Raw genomic sequence first — 19,421 nt, 5'->3', positions numbered from 1 at the left:
GAGTTAGAACGAGGCCTTTCTACTTTTGCACAGCTCTTCGAGATTAAAAACAGTGTGGCATCATTGATGTAGATGTCCCACGGAAGCGACTGGCCGAGGTGAAGTGAAAAAGGGTATATTGCGTAAGGCGAGTGCCCACCCGCAAAGTCAAGCACGTATCTCGGACAGACCAGCAAGGGCGAGGATGAGCTCATGGATGGCAGGCACAATGACACTTGTACTAGGGAGGTGTGTGCTTGCAGGCTCTCCTTGGCCGGTGGCACTATTGAAGACTCATCCGCGCCATGTCGGGACAAGTCAAGATGGACAGGACTTGGGTTAAATGGTCCAATAGTCGCCCCTCTGCACAGAGATGTATTCAGCCTATATACATGTTGAAAATGAGACCGGAAAAATGAACTTTACCTCAGAACCATAGCGCGGCACAAGCGTGCAAATTTTGCCCTCCAGAAGATCAAAAGAGACAGTAGGCCATGTTAAACAGACCTCTAGCCAATGAATAAGCCCGTCAATTCCCAGAGGGCCTCGGCAGATGAGTTCTGCTATCTGCTCATCCACGTCTCCGTAACCAAACACGCGGTTCAGTGTATGATCTACAAACTCCCACTCAGACTCATAATCTTCATCGGCATTGAAATACGGTTCCTGTGAGAAGGCAGCTAGAGCATTATCAGCACATCCCATAGGGACAGAAGCAGGGAGGGTAGAGGCTAGCCGCCATAGTTTGCTGAGTATGCATTCAGCTAGACCTGCAGCTGGAGATGAGCTAGTGCATGACGAACTAGAAGCTGGGGACAATCGCATACAGGACGATGGCTAGCTGTCGACAGGTGTATCGTCGACATATATCAGGTGCACAGATGACCCGTCAGCGGGCTGTAAAACATCGGTGGATGACAGCAACAGAGAATCATCTCGGGCAAGGCCTTGCACTCGAATCTTGGTAGGTTTTGGGACAGACAGTGTAGTACTGGCAGAAAGCTGTCGGCTGAAGAACGCTGTCAGCTTTTGGTCTTTACCTCCCGCAGTCTTCCAATATATTGCATTTTGTTGGTGAGCAACACCTGCAATGTGCTGGTACCAATTTGTGGAACCTCCATTGCCCAACTTGATCTCCTTTTCGCATTCCAAGCAAAAGCGCGATGTCTCCGCAAACTCCTAGCCGAGACCTCAGGTATCAGTATTTACACACACGAAACAGTTCTCACCTCCCTCTGTTTTCCTTTGTCCTTCTTGCGAGGCATCTGGGATGCGTCCGTGGAGAGAAAGGCGCACCTGAGCAAGGGGGGTGAGGCATGATAGACTCAACATTGTCACAGTAGTATACCTCATAGACGGCCGCGACATTCGCAACACGATCCACAGCACAGTCGACTCCGAGCCACCTACGCATTCCAAATAGTCTCCAGACATTTCTGACGCGTCTTGAGCTAGAGATACGCGTTTTGAGCACGTCGGGAGCCATTTCAGAGGCGGAGGTAAGGTTGCTACCAAAACCAAGATAAGGACCCCAGGGACCACCCTCCCTCCCTAACCTCCGGTCTCGGAATGTGCCGGCTGGGCCCTCTTGCTCTTACCTCTTCATTCATGCTCGGCAAAGTTTAACAAGAACATTCGAAAATTCATACTGTGAGAGAACATCATTCATTGAAGTGTTCTTTCTACAACAATATGGATATTAACTTTTCACGTACTTTTGTCTAATACGTTTAGCTCTATCACACAATCTCTACTCAAAATTTTTCAGAAATGTGCCATGATTGAATTGAGGATTAGAAAATTTTAGGCAAAAAATAACAGTATAAACAATAACTTTTCTAAACATGCATGTTTCAATAAATCTGGAGTCATTCTTCTTTAAGAATAAAATATGCACCTCTATCACTACTGGCGCATTTCGGGCTCTCCTTTCCTTTCTCCGCTTTCTCCCTCTGCCCGCAGATCTTGATCCACCATGACGCAGTCTCAGAATTGCCGTTTACAGCATGTACCCTCGTGCCGCATCGGCTCCTCCAATCTCGTCAGAACTAAAACCACGGCTGCGGCTGAACTCCCATGTCTTGCTGCACCGCTGGGCAATTCTGCTCTGTACCCGGTTCGTAACTGCTCTCGGCTTTCTGTTTTTCTCGCCATTTTCTGTTCTGGATTTATTGCACACGAGCACTCTGGGTATAACCGTTCGTAGGAACGCTTTCAACGATCCGCGACCCGGAACATCACGATGACCATGGAGGACCCTCCTCGACCTCAGCCCATCCCAGATGTGAAGACTTCCCATTTCATGGCGAGCACTGTGACTACTTTCAACTCTCGGCTTCTCACGCACTATCCGCAGGTTCGCACAAGCCAAATCTTCAAAAAGGTATCCAACTTCCGCAGCCAGCGAAGAAAGAGCAAGAGCAAGGAGGTCGTCGGACTGTACGAACGCGGCACGCGCTCTATGGACCTCAATAACAAGGCATTCATGCCGCAGAACGTCCTAGCCATCGGTTCGCGCCGTTCCGCAGACAACTCTGATACACCTTCGTCCAACGGACATACATCCGCGAATGCGCCCGAGCCGGTGCTTGTAAATTGCATGCAAGCCATGCGCTCGCCTGGGATGCCGGAAGCTCAACACCAGGAGTCGGTCGAGGCGATCGAAGGGCTCCCGCCAGAATCCTCCACCACGCGGACGCACACGCAGGAGCGAGAGGACGCGACGGCAGCTGGCACCCTGGCACCTCGTCTCGCGACGCTTCCCGCCCCGATGATGGCGCGGTATAATGCACAGGGGGCAGCTCGAGTGACGCACTCGATGGTTACACGCCAGCCACCGATGCCCCTTCTCCATTTGCCGATGCTGCCTCCACCCACGCCGACGCAGCCCGAGCGGCTGGGGCGACCGCAGGCGCCTCTGCGGAGCATCCCTGCGTTGCCGATGCAGGGGCCGAGCGAGTGTGAGCAGGATGCGGACCACGAGAATGCGGTGCTGGGAGACTCAGACTCGGAAGAGGACGGGGAAGACTTCGCGGATGCGGAGCGTAGCGCACCTGCGCATGAGGCGGACGGGGACGAAGACGAAGACGGCGGGTCGTCCCCCGAGCGGGTGAGTCCTAGCAGCATGAACCTTCCGCAAGTCGCTACGACCTCTTCGTTCGGGGCATCTTTCCTCGACGGTGATCCGGCGGAATCTCGGCGGGAGACTTGGAACTCCACGGGTTCCGGTGATGCGCAACCCACGCCAGTGCCCAAGCCGGGTTTTACGATCGATTACTTCAATGCGAAGGACCTCACGCGACAATCGAGTCGGTCGTCGATCGTGAACCGGACGCCACGGCCAGCGGACTTGATGCCTTCTGGGTCACGGCAATTTGCGGGCATAGGGAATTCTTCCCCACTGCTCACGTCGCCCGCGTCTCCGCGTCCAGGTCTGTACCACCATGGGTCGAGAAGCATGGTGGACCTGCTGTCAGTATCACGAAAGGGCAAGGAAGTCATGGGCACGCCGACTATGACTGCAGATTCTCCACGGAAAAACAAGCTGGCTTCCGCTGGCCCTCCCACGATCGTTGAGGACGAGCAGGGCCCGTCGAGAGTCCGCCCAGACTCGCCAGAAGATATGGACCCGTCGTCCCCGATTCTCTGTCGACGGCGTTCGTTGCCAACATATAAGCACACCTCCGAACCTCCACCTTATCCTTCCTTCCACCCCCGTGGTGGTCCTCCGGTCCAGCCGCGCGATGAAGAGGGCAAGGAGCACTTGCCATGTTATTCGAACTCGATATACTTATGTGCGATCATGCCGCGCAAGGTGGAGTTCTCCAAGCCAGGCGAGCAAGCGAAGGACCGGAAATGGCGGCGCGTGCTTTGTGTACTAGACGGCACCGTCTTCAGGGTGTACAAGTGCCCTCCTAGTGCTGCAGGAGTTACCGCGATCGAAGCGTGGTGGGAAAACAAGGTTGGTGTCGGTGACATCACAGTCATCAATCCGAACAGAGGAACTTCCAGCGGGACCCGTGTTTCTGCGGTGAAGTCCACGCCCAGCACCGAGGGGGGAGACGAGAAGGTTACACATTCCGTACCAAGCGGATCGCTCACTGCGAGCCAGCGAGCTCCGACACAACCACAGCCCGTGCAGCCTTCGCCGTCACCGTCTTCTCGATCGAAGTTTCATCTTGCTGCAAGCCTCCTTCATCCTAATCGTACGAACAGCTCAAGTCGCTCGGTCCTACCCTCGAGTAGTACCAATTCGAGATCACGCCTGAGTGTGGACACCCAACGAGAGGATTCTCCAGTCTCACCACCGATCAGCAGCCGACAGTCCTCCGATAATACGTCGTCGTCGTCTCGATCCGGTTACATGTCAAACTCGACCTCGCGTACTACGGTGACCGTTCCCTCGCCCACGGCGCGATCGAACTCCAACGGTACTTCGTCCGCATCCTCCTTTTTGCGGTCTCGTATGCCCCACAGCCCTTCGGTTAACTCGGAGTTTCCTCCAAATTCTGCGCAATCGATTGTGGAACCGGACAAGAGGGACCTTATCAGCTCCTTCACCTTGCAGCATGCAGAGAGCGGGCTTGCAAGTGACTACACGAAGCGCAAGAATGTCATACGCGTCCGTCTGGAAGGGGAGCAGTCCTTACTACAGGCGCAGGATGTCGCCTCGGTCATAGAGTGGATAGAGGTGCGCGCATCTCTGCGATACTTTTTTTTAATCTGTGCATTTGTGACGGTTGTCGCCACAGGGGATCCAAGCCGCGACGAATATTGCGCTTGACTTGGACGAACGTCCGATGCCCAGGGGGCCAATGTTTCCCCGGTCAGTTTTCTTTGGACATGAGGGATTTTTCCCTGACGTTATTTTACAGGAGACGACGTAGAAGACGCCCCGCTACTGGCCATGAGACCGTGCAAAGCCTCAGAAGTCCCAGACCTGAGGGCGTGTAGATTGAGCCCTACCACACGACGTCTCATCGTCAAGTCCGCAACGATACACGACTTTCAACCTTACTCCAGCCTTTCTTGGATATGTTTCGGCTCTTGCTGTCGGTTCTCCCGGTTTGCAAACCCATCGCTCCATCTGCCTGTTTTTTGCGTATATGCTACAGACGCTCCTTCTTCACACCCACTACATCGTCGCCCTTCGTTTTTGATCCCATTCACGTCATGCTGCATGATCCGCGCCGTCATCACGCTATACCCGCATACTTACCTTACAACACATGGTTTCAGCATTTAATGTGTACACTCTCGGAATGGAGCCTGTAAATGTGAACTGTACTCTTTTATTGTGTTTGACGCCATGTGAAATCTAGTCGCGCAAGAAGTGAACCAGCAGCCACCTCTCAACTCAGCGTAGACCCAGGCTGCTTCAGGAGTGTCGGCGATCTGCCGATGGAAGCACGGCAGAGCGGATGGAACAACATAGCCCGGATGATTGGTCTCTCAATTCAAACAATCAGAGCAGTGCTGATTCTGCTGAAACGAGTTTCTTTCCACAGGACAGGCGTGAGTAGGGTGCACCAGCCAGAAGCTAAGAACGACTTCGAACGTGGGCCACCCAAGGCAAAAGAGTATAGTCAAAGAAAAGCTGTAAAATTTCCTCCAGGTATGTGCTTCCGGAGCCGATTCCTTCCGAACATGTCATTGAATGAAAACTGACCTCGTTGGCAATTTTTCTGACGCAAAATACGACAAGAGTCCTCTTTGGGTATATCTGATTCTAAGAAATCACCAGTCCGGAACCACAGGCATCATTGATTTCCGGTCCACCGTGAGCAAGAGGAGGGACGTAAGAATCGGTAATTGGAAATCGTTTGCAACATCCGAGAAATCGAACTGGCTTTTCAGAGAAATGTCAATGTCAGATGTCAGGAAGTACTCAGGAAATGGAGGAAACAAAGACAACCATGGCTGCTGTTGACAACGGCCAGGTCGACGACCGTCGTCGGCAAGGACAAAAGTCACAGAAGGAACAAAAGTCCGATAAGGAATGGACAAACTCCGACAAACTCCGCCTCCTCTGCTGTGGCGCGCTGGCACGGGTGGGTCACATCATCCGTCGCTCGTTATCTGTCTGCTCGCTCTCACAAATTTCGCATTTTCTGGTGTTGCAGCCGGCTGACCACCGACTTCTTCCTCTTCTGCACATTACCTTCCCGAGAGCGTCCAGAATTGTGACTTTAAACCTGCCTCCGATCCCTCTACAAAGCCCGAGTCATTGTCACGCAAAACTGTCTTGTTCTTTGGCTAACGACTGCGACTTCACGAATCGATTATACGACTCATCTGAAGGTGTAAAGTTATGGCGGACACAGCGACTGAGATCGATCTCGACTCGGTCATTGACCGACTACTCGAGGGTGTGTGGTGGACAGGCCATGTGCGTTGGAAGAGTTCGCTGACTGCGGATCTACTACAGTTCGAGGAAACAGGCCGGGGAAGCCAGTGCAGCTACAGGAGTACGAAATCAAATATCTCTGCACAAAGGCTCGCGAAATTTTCATCAACCAGCCCATCCTGCTCGAACTCGAGGCCCCCATCAAGATATGCGGTGCGCTCATTCATATCTTCGGATTAGATGCCCCGACGTGACTGTGCATCACCTGTTCGCCTCCAGGCGACATCCATGGGCAGTACTATGACCTCCTCCGGTTGTTCGAGTACGGTGGGTTTCCCCCAGAAGCCAATTATTTGTTCCTTGGGGACTACGTCGACCGTGGCAAGCAATCCTTGGAGACGATCTGTCTGCTGCTGGCATACAAGATCAAGTACCCGGAAAATTTCTTCGTGTTGAGGGGGAATCACGAGTGCGCGAGCATCAACCGAATTTACGGGTTTTACGATGAATGTGCGTGGCGGTTTATCCCATCCCCTCTCTGGTTAATAATGTACTCATAATGCCGCCTGTTTTTCTACGTTGGATGCTGTTGGCCTTCCATAATGCAGGCAAGCGTCGATACAACATCAAGCTATGGAAGACTTTTACGGATTGTTTCAACTGCCTCCCCATCGCTGCCATCATTGACGAGAAAATTTTCACAATGCACGGCGGTCTTTCGCCCGATCTCCAATCCATGGAGCAAATCCGAAGGGTAATGCGCCCTACAGACGTCCCCGACACCGGTATGCTATGCGCAGCACGGTCGGCGTTCTTTCGTGAAGCTGACATAATGCCGTAGGATTGTTATGTGATCTCCTGTGGTCTGACCCAGACAAAGACATCACGGGTTGGTCAGAGAACGATCGAGGAGTATCATTCACCTTCGGTCCAGATGTAGTGTCGAGGTTCTTACAAAAACACGACATGGACTTAATCTGTCGGGCGCATCAGGTGCGTGGTTGTGGTGTGGGTCAGTTCTCTCCGGATCCACTGATGTGTGTTCTAGGTGGTGGAAGATGGCTACGAATTCTTCGCAAAACGGCATCTGGTGACCTTGTTCTCAGCGCCTAACTATTGTGGAGAATTTGACAATGCAGGGGCAATGATGAGCGTCGACGAAACTCTGCTGTGCTCATTCCAGGTGCGTTCCTATTGTGGATCCCTTCTCTCATATACGTCAACTAAATGTGCGTCTATTCTCGTAGATATTGAAACCTGCGGAAAAGAAAGCGAAGTATCCATATGGAGGCGTGAACATGGGTCGCCCTGTAACACCACCGCGCAAACAGAAGAAGAAGGATGCGAGCAAGATGGGTTAAGGCTGCACATTGTCAGTACCTCACCTCTCATCGTTGGGCTCGGCCCCGTCACACACGCTCCTTTTGTTTCTCCCATCGTCTTTCCTTGGTTTGATGTCGGTTCTATGTGCAGTTGGTGGCTAGTGTGGTCGAGGTGCGGTGTGGGAGGGCTTTACGGGACAGCAGAACATACTGGCTCAGCTACGAGTATGTCCATGTGCTGATCCAGGGAAGCCGGCAGTGGCGAGGCCCAGACGAGGTTGGTGGGGGGTTGTTGATGACGCACAGGAGTGAAGAAAGGCGACAAAACGACCAGAGGATTGGCACGCATGTCCATGGACTCCCTGCATAGCAGCACTAAATATGATGCACTGTTCCGCACCATTCACATTGATATTTCTCGAAAGTCGCTCGTATCGTCCTTCTGCCTTTGTATTTGTCTGACTACTCCATCCTACCTATCTATTCGTCTCCATCCTCATTTCTCACTCTCGACGTCAACGTGCAGATTCCCCATACTGGTCACCCGCTTGTTCCATACATTTTTTTTCATCGACTTTTCATCGTCGCTCTTCCTGTTTGTACTCCGAGTCACTCCTCTTGCTGTCTGCTTTTTTATGTGAGAATAGGTCACTATAATACAGATAAAATATGTTTCGTCGTCCTCTGCTATATTCGTCAAGCAGGATGGGAAGAGTTTGGAAGATCGTCGCTGTCCGCGTCCGTTGGTCGCATATTCTCCGATTGTCGGAGGATCGGAAATATTTCAGCTCAATCTGTGGGTAATCTCATTTGACGAACGCTGATCTCAGTTATCGACTGCCACCATCACCATGTCCATGCTCAGGCTGCTCGCACGTCCTCGCCGTCTGCCATCGTTCCGCCCACTGACGACGACGACTCGCAGATCGGCGGACCCTTGGCCTCTGCCTAACACGCCAGAACACCTCGCATCCACCGCCTCACCCGCAGACATGCCGCCGCCAACACCACTCCCGCGCCCGGGCGAGCCTGTCGAGACGATGCGGGCGCGCCTCGTCTATCAGTCACGCAAGCGGGGGACTCTCGAGAGCGACCTGCTCCTCAGCACGTTTGCGAAGGAGCAGCTGGATACTATGAACGAGGCGGAGCTCAAGGAGTTTGACAGGGTATGCCTCTTACCTGGTACTGTCTCTCATTTGATTACTCGGCTGACACGACTTGGCGCGTAGCTCATGGATGAGCCTGATTGGGACATCTACTACTGGGCGACAGGAAAGAGGACACCGCCGGAGCGCTGGTCCAACTCGGACATCTTGGAGAGGCTGCGGGCCCACGTCCGCAACGAGGGGAAGGTCGTGCGACGGATGCCTGACTTGCCGTAATACCTGCGAGGGGCGGCGTGGACGCGGAAAAGTATTCCTGTGGTATAGTGCCCGGGTATGTAACATAACGTACTCTGCTAATTCCATATCCGTGCTCTGTGCGTCACTCTCTTGGACGTTGTCAGCCTCCACTGCGCACGCTTGCCTCCCTCTCCGTGTAATTCTCTGACATTTCATACCACCTGCAGCACTTGATAACGTCCAGTTATGCCTCGTCTCCGTGTGCTAGCAGGTCCGTCGGTGGACGAGCTCGTCGAGGTCTCGGTAAACTCCGGGATCGCAGTGGACGTCAAGAGTGATATCTTCGAGGGTCAGGTCGCAGTATATCTCAAAGACTTTGTGGATCCCAGTGGAGCCGTCAGCGATAGTTCGTACTTCAACAAAGCAGAGAGGATGGGTGTCACTTGGAGCATCCAAATGCAAGGTGCGTATATCTTTCAGAGTGCTGCGTTGCTGCTGAACGTCATCTTCCAGGGAGGTTCTTACAACCGTACTCCGCCAATGATGTACTGTTCGGAAACGCCTTCGAGAAGCCCCTGAACCTTCCGTGGGGGTTCAGTACAGCCCTGAGATTCATGCAGTGGGTCCTCAACTTACATCACTTGCGTTCTTGCTGACTTGCTTTTGCCCTTGACAAGGTATATAGATCCTACGCTAGAACAGGACCTGGCGTCGCAATCCAAACCTTGGGCGCTGTCACCGCTCATCTCCACTATGCCATACCTCGAACATAGACGCATCGCGCACGATGCTGAAGTACCACCATTCCCACCCGAGACACCCACTGCGAACGATACTTCCCTATTGTACTCTTCCGGCGACCGACGTGTGTATTTCCGAGATGTAGAGCGTAGGAAGGAAGTCACATTAGGCCCCGAGGTCTGTTCTCTTCGGACACGCGCATATATCGTTATATTCTGACCAGGGTATGCCGGGTAGGACCTCATAATTGCCGACTTCTGCTACAACTATGTCTCCTTCGGCCCAAGTGGCGTGGGCGTGAGCTTGCCAGGCGGGTTCTCCCTCGACCTCACGAGCTATTGGGATGGAGAGCCTGTCCGGTTCGTGTGTTGTGAGCGGTCGAGTGAGGATGGCCTGCCCTGGGGAAGAACATTCTGGTGCGTGGTATTCGAGCGAGAAGATGAGGAAGAAGAGGGGAGTGCAGAGGAAAGCGAGGAGGGTGAGGAGGACGCGGAAGGCGCTGATGACCAGAGCATCGGAGACGATGTTGATTAAGTCCCACCGTTCGTTCGTGTTTATTTTCTGGGTACACCACGGCGATGCACTTTCTGGATCCAGAATCGCACGTAGCAAGCATAGAACAGTTGACTTTCCCGCGCCCGTAATAGTAGCCACGTCGATATCTGACCGCACCGCATAGCAATCTGTCAGCGTTGTCCAAGATCGACGCCAATCCCATTGTACCGACGGAACGGTAAGCGATCGGTGAATCTATACACAGCGCGAGTCTCGCAGAGCAGGTCGTTAAGTGTGATGCATCGGCGGGTATACACCATTAACTAGAGTGCATGACAGATAGTGCGATACATTAGTAGTTGCCTAGTAGATCCGTTCAGCAAAATTTACAGTGCAGAATCCAGCTCCAAATCATACTGATCATATATCAGAGCTCACCCGTATCCGGCGTCCGTATATCGTTCCCCAGCTGCTTCTCGTACTCCGACAGTAGCAGCCGCTCGACCCATCCGTCGGGAGGGAAAAGTTTCTCGTACTGGTTGTGCAGGTGCACCGAGAACACGGAGTTCAGGGCCTTGTCCAGCCCGCCGCCCGCCTCTCTTGTTAAGCCGGCTGTCCACCGCCCGTCTGCGGGATCCGGAGAATACGGATCAGGCAACTGGATATCGCGCCAGCACGAGCGACCGTCCGTGAAACACCACGGGAGTACCTTGAATGGCGGAACGGACGCAGCAACCAGGCGCCGCCATAGCTTGAGATACAGCAGGGCGCCCCAGTCATTAGAGCCGCGTCGTGGGGGTTTCGATGTCGCTATTATGTGGAAGGCTTCGCAGAGGTATGGTGAGTATTGGTGGAAGCGCATCAAGGCGCCATTGAATGGCTGATAGTTTTTTTCTGGGTAAAGGAATTTATTAGCAGCGTATTATGAATGTCGGGGACGGGGGCATGGAGGAAGCGCGATATATCCACGTACCGACGCAATCCCACTGTGTCACAAATTCGTGCTCCAAGAGTGGCGTTAGATCTCTTGCTAGTAGAGAATCCATATCCACCCACACGCCGCCATGAGCCCACAGCACAAGTAATCGCACCAAGTCGCCATCTATCCACGCCTTCGCGTCCGTCACCCGTAACATTTTGCTCCCATCCAACGCTGTCCCTCGCGAGAGCACACTATAATCCACTATGCGGAGTACAAACGCATCGGGGAAGCGCTGCACCCATTTCTGTAGGATTGCATTTCCAGAGAGGTCTCCGTTGGACCACAGGATAAGGCGCGAGGTATTTATGTTCTGTGTCGCGAAGAAGGACTTGAGCAACCACTCCTGCCTGTCCGTGAACGGCGCGAGGTCCGAGCGCCAATACGTATGGAAGGTCGTGCGCTCCTCCGTGGGCAGCGGCATGCTGGCATGGCTCGCGGGCGCAGGGATCGTCCCCGCGAACGCGTAGCAGTCCATACCCAGCGGCATGCGCAGCCCCGCGTGCACCTCTGTCCGCCGCTGGCCGTACAATGCCTCGGTCACGTTGTACAGCGACGAGACGCGGTCTGGGTTGAAGCACCCGGCGAGTGGCAGTACGTGTTCAATTTCTTGCCGCACCCAGGCTCGCCGGTAGAAGATAAGCTCGAAATATGGCTCCCAGAGGAGGAGGCCGCCCACCACGACAAGGACAGCGACGGGAATGAATATCTTGAGCAGGATAAAGAGCGTTCGGGGGCGCCATAGGCTGTAAGGTATCCATGACCACCGCGAGCGACCTCGAGAGTGCTGATGTGGAACTGGTGATGGCGCCCTGCTGTCCGCGTCTGGCGCAGCGTCGTCGCTGGCGTGGAGAGGCAGTAGGACATACTCCGCTCTGGACATCGTGCAGAGAAAGCGTTCAAACGATTTAGAATCGGTCGTGGCAGTTATAAACTAGGAGTCGCCATGGCGGTAAACAGACGAAGGATACAGCTTCTGTGATCGAGGACGGCCGCAGTTTCTCTTGCCGCGTGGCTACCACCATGACTTCGCGCTCTGCATTAGCGATTAAAGAATCGCCGCCTGCGGGAACTGGTCTCCATCACAAAACTGCGCGAGGAAATGGTCATAGCGCGTGCTTACAGGGGCTCTGGCGATAGCTTTAAAATTAAAACGAAGACGGGAGTGAGCCGGCGCCGACGTTTCGACCATGCACACTCCGGTAGGTAGGTATATTACTAGCGTAGCGCCGACGAAACATATACTATGTAGTACTGTACGCGTTGCGATGAATGCTTTACGCCATGCGCGCAGGTAAAACAAAACGACAGAATTTGGTCCCGATGACACACTTTTGGAAGAAAGCCGACCGCCAACACGCATGACAATCGCAACTTGTTCACAACTCTAACATGTTTTGTCCTGCAACGTGGCAGAACATCCTATAGACTGGCTTTCTGGTATCTTCAGGCTACTTGGAACTGTAACTGATGGGGCAAATAGTGAATATTACTCTCGATACCACTTGCCGATGACGAGCAGCTCGAATCCCCTTCACGATCCCTTGCAATATGTGGTAGGAGGGTAGAGCAGAGAGGGCTGCGGACAGCTGAGCCGTTGGACGAGAAGATTGTTTTACCGTTACTTTCCCACTAAGCAATCTGAAGACAGGGGTACTGTTTATAGCCTACCTGGAGGCAGACGGAACAATCGATTAAGTTCCCATCCGCCTACCTTTACGCGTGATACAGCCGCACAGCCAGTGTACATGTATGACTCGTACTGTTCGCAGCTACTTACATAGTAGTAGCACTGACGCACCTTGCACAGCATCTCTGCAAAATGATCATCTGTCTATCGGCTTCTCAAAGCCTTTGGGACCGTTAAAACATGTCTAGAGATGCGGAATCGCAGGGGATGGCACCTTACCTTTCCTACCTGCAGTACTTGCCATGATCCTCTTCCCGACAGTCGCCAGGACAGGTCTCGACTGGAGCAGGGGAGTACGAACTGTCAACAGCTCGACGGCCGCTAAACATGGTGACAAAAGACGTCACACAAGATCCAGATAACACACAACTAAGAGCTCAAGCTCAAGAGCTGCAGTTACGACGGGGGCATGAACATGCTAAAGTAATTATCGGCATTATTACACTCACCCAAAGCTGGGCTGCCGCACTGCCAGACAGTGAAATATTGTGAACTAAAACCTGGTCAGTCCTGCGCGTCACATGCATGGAATGAAGAACTAGGTGATGCACAGCAAGTACGTGACGGATAGCGTAGAGTTCTCGTATCGCGGGCCGCGGGAGTCGACGCGACGCGACGCGTTCTGTAGCACGTGATCTGAACAGTACGGGCGTCTCCTGGGTTCATTCGTTAGTTGTTGACTTCAAGTGTTGCGCCACAGTTCCGACCTCCGCCAAGATGTACTACAAGAACTGGGAAACGACAATATACTGCGATGGATATCCTGTGGACGAATACTGTGCTCGAATCGAGAACAGTACGACGGTGTCATGCTGGATACCGAGCGAGGCGGGCAAGGTCAGCCACTCCATTGTCCCGTTCACCTAACCTTCCTCATACAGGTCATACTCACAATTGCGTTGGTATTTTTGCTACTTTATCAAGAAATTTGAAGTGCATTGGCGGAACGAGCTGGATGAGGTCGCCTCCGCGGACTGCTATATGGACGGTCGGTGCATGGGCTGCTCGGCGACAATGCCGTGGCGCAGAGGACGGCGCTGGGGCGTGCGGACTGGGGCAGAGACGTTCTCGCCATACCAGTTTACTCCGCTGGTTGTTACAGGTGGGGCAAGTGGTGTCTGTGGTACTCGAGTGGGGACTGACATGCATGGTAGACGACGAGGACGTCGCCAACCCGGATGCGTGCGGTATTGAGGACCTGGGTGTGGTTGAGGTGCGCGTGTGCCGTGTAGTCCACGAGTATCGCCGCTTCGCAAAACCGTACCGCCCGCGCTATTTCCCTGAGCGGGGCCCCATCCATGAAAGGAGCAAGAAGGCCGGCACGCATTGTGTTTCGTATGTCTCATTTTTGTTGTTGCGTACTTCCATGCTCAGACGAATCATATGCAAAACGCTCAGTCTGGGAGACGGCGTCCGCTGCCCTCCGCACACGTCTCCTCCCACCAAGGTTGTATACTTGGATAGGCAGGACCGCCCCTACATCCGGTTCATCTTCCGCTATCGCCCTAGGGGTATGATAGATCCTTGCTACTGAGAATGAGCTACTTTCTAACTACACACGGGTGCAGCTCTTCTTCAGGCCGAAGGTATCATGCCCTGTGGTATTCGTTCATCTGCTCGGCAAGCTGAAGCCGACATGACAAGAAGCGCCCCTGCGCCGGATGCTGGACCATACGCGCGGCGAGTAGATGGTGGACCTTCCACTCAGCGAGCAGATGCCATACCGACCGCGCAGCAACGCGAGCCACTCGTCAAGGAGGAAGTGCTGTCGAGCCCGAACCCTGCCGGAGTGGTACTTGATCTCGCTGCTGCTGCACAGGTCCGTTACCGTCACTCAATACCCGTTGATTCACTGTGGTCTAAATGTATTGGCCGGCCGTAGACCGGAACGAAGCGCATCAAGAGAGAAGAAGTGGGCCGTTCGCGAACAAGCGCCATCAACGTGGATGTCGAAGTAATTGATTTGACTATGGAAGACTGACTTGCACGACTAGTTCTATGGCTACATACTATGGCTACGACACGACACTATCTAAATACTCTGGCTGGTTGCCTGGTTCATTGTCTCCTGTCTATTCTGTATTCTAGGTTCTCCGCTGAGGCCGGATTTATATTTTACTAGTTTTCTCTAGCGCAAGTGCCTTTTCCCCGACTATCTAGGGACGTGCCTTGCAATCTGGTTCGTTGTTCTCGTACTGCAAGAGAGTGGGCCAATCTGCCACAGACGTGCTGTTTGTAAATATTTGTTGTCAGTGGCAGTTTATTATCGCTGCGAGTTGTCGAGGCCTGAGGATATGACTATTAGGCCGTGTGGTGACATTAGAAGACAGACGAATGTGCTGCATGCACAGATAACATCTATACGGTCCTTCAACACGACGATTACAGTGTAGTCTCGGGATACCTCCAGGTAACTTGACTTTCACTTACTTGAACCCTTCCACTTGAATGGTAGCAGGCAATGGCAGACAAAGCTAAAATCAGGTGCAACGAGAACTCCAGGGACACTGCCAAGACACAAACACGAACACATTTTCCTCATTGACCGGACTGGTGTGAAAAACACTCTGGGGGCGCTCGCATAGCAGTGTCTATACGATCGCGCAACAGGCTAGAGAGACGTCGTAGAGCCACTGTCGACGGGGGGTTTGCTTCATAGGCTCTTTGTCAATGCGGCGAATGCGACCCGAAGCAGATGCAGTCAGGAGGCGGCCATTCAAGTTTCATTGCCCAATAGCCTGCACGACGAGGCCACCGAAGGCGAAATGCGAGACGGCGGGTACCGTTCATCCCGGGGTAGCGTGCTTCCTTAGGCGAGCAGGATAGAAAACTGCTAGAGGATGCACCCATATGCGAGAATGAAATGCGTTAGACCAGAAGATGCAATGGACTCGACAGAAAGCAAGGAAGAACACAAATCTGAACCGGTAAGCCCAATCTCCGTTCTGATCCAATGTTCGTTTACCAGTAGGAAAAGCTCACAGCAGCCTGTTGGCTTCGTGTTCACGTTCCCGTTGAGATCACGCCACAGAACGACAAGGAAAGTGTCCTGGGTGGTCTCGCACACCTCCTCGTGTACATGCGACAGAAGGTGCAAGCCGACAGACGTTTTGCCCTTGGCCTACTTCTGTGTCGTACGGACTTCTTCGTCTAGCTCTGCGATAATTCCGGTCTGGTCGGGACAGTGACGCACTTCGATATCCACGCGGTGTGCGCCGTAGTCAAGCATATTCCTCTGCCGATATTCGTATTCGTGGCCTCAGAACCCGAAGAAGTTCATACAGATTATTGCAGGCTTCTCGATCTCACCGCCAGAAAGGAGAGGGTGGGACACCAGCATGCAACTCTACGTACCCCAATGTAGCTGAGAATGGACTCACGACTTTGTTGCGTTGGTCTTTCTTACGTTCGTTGTCGCTGTCATCTGCATCTTCCTCTTTCTTGGTCTCACTCTTAATCTCGTCCTCCACAACTTTCCCGTCCTTGCCAAGAAGACAAACAATGTCAGGACGAATCATAGCGGCCATGCTATCCAGCGACTTTGGTGCTATGTCATGTCTATCGTGCTAGGAAATTTTGAGCGTAGAAGCACCTTTCGTATTGCAGATATTTTGGATCGCATTGGCCGCATTGACGAAGGGGACATAAAGAGGTTTCTCCTTCGTCGGTGCAACTGGTAAATCTTTCCAGGAACTGACCCGGTATATACCATTTCTTTTGAGTTCCTCCAGCGCGTCGTCCACGAACTTCCCATCTATTGGAAGAATACGATCGAGGAAGATGTTGGTATCGGTGTGGTGGCAATATCCCCGGAGGTCCTTTTGGACTTCTCGCACGACGTGATGCGCCGCTCGTTTGGCAGACTTATTGCCACCCTGACGTCGGTATCAGTACGAGATCTACATGGAGCCGGCCCTCCGACTCGGTCGTAGTTGCTAGCAGATGGTTCCTATTCGCGCGACATGTTAAAGGAGACTCGGATGAAGACCGCAATTCTGCTCACCCTCCTTATATGAATGTTGAATCTCCGCAGTCGGTTGTCGTCGAATCATAGATGAAGATCCGACACTCATCGATAAAACTTTGGGATGGCAGAGAGCTACTCGGAGGGCAGCTTTGCGGCGCGACTCGACGAGGTGCCAGTGGTGTATGTTGGAAAAATATAGTCGCGCGCTCGGCCGTTTTCGTTGAGGTGTCTGTGTCTGTAAGTTCGTGGAGGTGCTAGGAGGAGAACGATGCGGCGCTCTATCTCCAAAATATGTGCCGCAAAAAATCACTATTTAAACCTCAATACAGCTTACACGCCGCCGCTAGTAACTTACACAATTTGGAATACTGCGAGGTCGCGTTATTTTGTGTTTACGTGTGTGGTCAAATGAATTCAGGTAAACAAGACTTGTAGGCACGGCGGGCCAGTTTTATGCTCCTTGCCAACAACGGAGCGGGACTCATCTACACGAGTCACCAAGCAAGTACTCCGGACTACCAGCCACAGACGCGTTCTTTGGATGTATTTACAAGGAGCACCTGCTAATTGACGTCACACCGGACCGGCGGTGCCGGTCCCGCACCATGAGTTTGTCCGTCTCGTTCACCTCTCGACTGCTCCATGTCTTGTTTACGGTGCTTTGTTGTTTCGTTCGCAACATATACCTGACATAACATCTCATATTTTTCTCTGCGACATCTATGCCCGTCCGCAACATGTCTAACTCACTTCACCACGAATGCATGCCATTCGCGCGACAGCCACTCAAGGCCATTTATGTATCCCAGCGGCTGCTCACCACTCTCCTTCTGGTGCCGGTGTGGGTTTTTCATTATGCACTTCTGCCCCGGAAGTTTCGTCCGCGGACATCTTGGTCACTCAGGCAGATTGTAACCGTCAATTTCTATCGACGGATATTCAAGGTGACGGAGCTGGCGGGCGTCGAGTGGGGCACGCGGGAACCAGACGAAGCGTGTGACAATAGTACGTTGACGGAGACGAGATTTGAGTGGATTGACCCGTTGCCGGAGTGCTTGCGGTCAGGGATCGTAGTAGATAAGCAGGTGCCGTTTAAGAAAGTCGGAGCATTTGTATGGCCGAAGGGTAGTCCTTCAGGTATGTCTGATGCTCATGCACATTTCTCGGCAAACTTTATTGAATACCGCTCTTCCAGAAGACCGCCATGGATCAAAGGCTGCATTGGCCAGTGAGTCCAATGTTGAGGCCAATGGCGACGACGAACCCGTTATCGGTATATTCCTACACGGCGGTGGGTACTGTCATATGTCTGCACATGAGCATGCAGGAACATCAAGGATACCCCGACGGCTAATGGAGGTGAGGAATTCATCAGATCCCTGTTTTTCCAGCGGCTCACCTTATCAATCGCAGGACAAGACCTTCTCAAGTATTTATTGTCAGCATCTCCATAAAATCGTTTTCTCCTTGATGACGTACATTTTTACCTGAGCAGCTGTCGAATACCGCCTTTTACAACACGCACCCTTCCCGGCTGCTGTCCAAGATGCGGCAGCAGTATATGCTCACATCGTTCATCAGCACAAGGGCACCTCCAACTATGTTTCTAACCCAAATGGATCAGAAACTCCGGTTACCCCCAAGAAAGAGAGAAGCGTTTCACACCCCGAGATGCCCCAGGTGACAGACATCTTGACTGTAAATTATACCACTGAAATTGCGAAGAACGAGAAGGAGAACAACGAGGTCAAAGCACGAGTGGAAGCCGCTGCCCGCGAGACGCACTGCAAGATCGTCCTTATTGGTGACAGTTCGGGTGGCAACCTTGTGCTGGCTCTCGCGCGGTGGATTAGGGACGAGGGCTTCCTGCCACCGCCCGCTGGGCTCATACTTCTCTCTCCTTCTTGTGACCCGTGTAAGCAGGACTGCCACTCTCTTGTCCATATCGCTGATGTTGCGTTCTGTAGCACATGCTTTCCCCGAGACGCCCTCGTCTTATGTCCCACGGCCGCACGCCGATACGGACTACCTCGTCGACACGCCCGAGCCACGTGCGCTGCTGCAGCGCACCTTCCTGGGGCACAACCCGCTCGAGACCATGCACAGCCCGTACGTGAGCCCTGTGTCGCGGCGCGTGCTGCGCGCATTCTATGGTGACGCATTTGTAGCGAGCGTCGAGGATCTCACGATCGGCCGCCTCGACACCGGGTTGCGCGAGACGCTCCGCACGATGGCGTCGGAGCCTGCCACGCTCGCGGACGAGCTGGAACCCAGCCCGACGTCCCTCGCCCGCCCCGTTATCGCTTCACCCCGTGGGCTAAGTCTCTTCAGCGAGTTCCCGCGCGTGTGTGTGGTACTCGGTGATGCGGAACGCCTGGAAAGGGAGGTTATGAAGCTTGTGGGCGCGATGGAGCGCGATGGCGTGGATGTATGCACGGTGTGGGTCGAGGATGGCGTGCATGATGTGTTGCAATTGACGTGGTGGGATGAGCGGGTGCGGGACAAGGTGTGGGCATCGGTTGAAGAGTGGGCACGGGAGGTTCGGTAGAGCCCAAAATC

The 19,421-nt window shown here is 53.2% G+C and overlaps 10 protein-coding genes across 10 annotated transcripts; 7 read left to right on the top strand and 3 right to left on the bottom strand.

Moving 5' to 3' along the window:
- Nucleotides 1–318: 318 nt before the first annotated feature.
- Nucleotides 319–684, bottom strand: SCP_0508580 (hypothetical protein; the record flags this gene model as incomplete). Its single annotated transcript, XM_027758913.1, has 2 exons — nt 319–342; nt 406–684. 2 exons carry the CDS (start codon nt 682–684, stop codon nt 319–321), a joined length of 303 nt encoding a protein of 100 aa, XP_027614714.1.
- Nucleotides 685–816: 132 nt separating this feature from the next.
- On the bottom strand, nt 817–1,244 carry SCP_0508570 (hypothetical protein; the record flags this gene model as incomplete). The annotated part of the gene is made up of 2 exons (XM_027758912.1): nt 817–1,158; nt 1,209–1,244. 2 exons carry the CDS (start codon nt 1,242–1,244, stop codon nt 817–819), a joined length of 378 nt encoding a protein of 125 aa, XP_027614713.1.
- A 977-nt stretch (nt 1,245–2,221) lies between these two features.
- SCP_0508560 (hypothetical protein) lies at nt 2,222–4,932 on the top strand (the record flags this gene model as incomplete). Its single annotated transcript, XM_027758911.1, has 4 exons — nt 2,222–2,284; nt 2,336–4,669; nt 4,731–4,804; nt 4,854–4,932. The coding sequence occupies 4 exons, from the start codon at nt 2,222–2,224 to the stop codon at nt 4,930–4,932; spliced, it is 2,550 nt and encodes an 849-aa protein (XP_027614712.1).
- Nucleotides 4,933–6,289: 1,357 nt separating this feature from the next.
- On the top strand, nt 6,290–7,686 carry SCP_0508550 (Serine/threonine-protein phosphatase PP1; the record flags this gene model as incomplete). The annotated part of the gene is made up of 7 exons (XM_027758910.1): nt 6,290–6,347; nt 6,407–6,538; nt 6,605–6,835; nt 6,934–7,110; nt 7,167–7,318; nt 7,374–7,508; nt 7,573–7,686. 7 exons carry the CDS (start codon nt 6,290–6,292, stop codon nt 7,684–7,686), a joined length of 999 nt encoding a protein of 332 aa, XP_027614711.1.
- An 812-nt stretch (nt 7,687–8,498) lies between these two features.
- SCP_0508540 (Succinate dehydrogenase assembly factor 2, mitochondrial) lies at nt 8,499–9,029 on the top strand (the record flags this gene model as incomplete). Its single annotated transcript, XM_027758909.1, has 2 exons — nt 8,499–8,813; nt 8,877–9,029. The coding sequence occupies 2 exons, from the start codon at nt 8,499–8,501 to the stop codon at nt 9,027–9,029; spliced, it is 468 nt and encodes a 155-aa protein (XP_027614710.1).
- A 207-nt stretch (nt 9,030–9,236) lies between these two features.
- Nucleotides 9,237–10,265, top strand: SCP_0508530 (UPF0590 protein; the record flags this gene model as incomplete). Its single annotated transcript, XM_027758908.1, has 4 exons — nt 9,237–9,453; nt 9,504–9,609; nt 9,668–9,908; nt 9,969–10,265. 4 exons carry the CDS (start codon nt 9,237–9,239, stop codon nt 10,263–10,265), a joined length of 861 nt encoding a protein of 286 aa, XP_027614709.1.
- A 388-nt stretch (nt 10,266–10,653) lies between these two features.
- On the bottom strand, nt 10,654–12,088 carry SCP_0508520 (glycosyltransferase family 32 protein; the record flags this gene model as incomplete). The annotated part of the gene is made up of 2 exons (XM_027758907.1): nt 10,654–11,120; nt 11,200–12,088. The coding sequence occupies 2 exons, from the start codon at nt 12,086–12,088 to the stop codon at nt 10,654–10,656; spliced, it is 1,356 nt and encodes a 451-aa protein (XP_027614708.1).
- Nucleotides 12,089–13,612: 1,524 nt separating this feature from the next.
- On the top strand, nt 13,613–14,876 carry SCP_0508510 (predicted protein; the record flags this gene model as incomplete). Its single annotated transcript, XM_027758906.1, has 6 exons — nt 13,613–13,732; nt 13,820–13,997; nt 14,050–14,230; nt 14,294–14,406; nt 14,464–14,714; nt 14,778–14,876. 6 exons carry the CDS (start codon nt 13,613–13,615, stop codon nt 14,874–14,876), a joined length of 942 nt encoding a protein of 313 aa, XP_027614707.1.
- Nucleotides 14,877–15,780: 904 nt separating this feature from the next.
- SCP_0508500 (hypothetical protein) lies at nt 15,781–16,049 on the top strand (the record flags this gene model as incomplete). The annotated part of the gene is made up of 2 exons (XM_027758905.1): nt 15,781–15,822; nt 15,873–16,049. 2 exons carry the CDS (start codon nt 15,781–15,783, stop codon nt 16,047–16,049), a joined length of 219 nt encoding a protein of 72 aa, XP_027614706.1.
- A 1,535-nt stretch (nt 16,050–17,584) lies between these two features.
- Nucleotides 17,585–19,410, top strand: SCP_0508490 (hypothetical protein; the record flags this gene model as incomplete). Its single annotated transcript, XM_027758904.1, has 5 exons — nt 17,585–17,999; nt 18,058–18,221; nt 18,276–18,300; nt 18,358–18,777; nt 18,830–19,410. The coding sequence occupies 5 exons, from the start codon at nt 17,585–17,587 to the stop codon at nt 19,408–19,410; spliced, it is 1,605 nt and encodes a 534-aa protein (XP_027614705.1).
- Nucleotides 19,411–19,421: the final 11 nt, after the last annotated feature.

The sequence above is a fragment of the Sparassis crispa genome (assembly GCF_003851025.1).
Source record: "Sparassis crispa DNA, contig_000004F, whole genome shotgun sequence".
Classification (NCBI taxonomy): domain Eukaryota; kingdom Fungi; phylum Basidiomycota; class Agaricomycetes; order Polyporales; family Sparassidaceae; genus Sparassis; species Sparassis crispa.
This window is presented reverse-complemented; position numbering and strand designations above follow the sequence as displayed.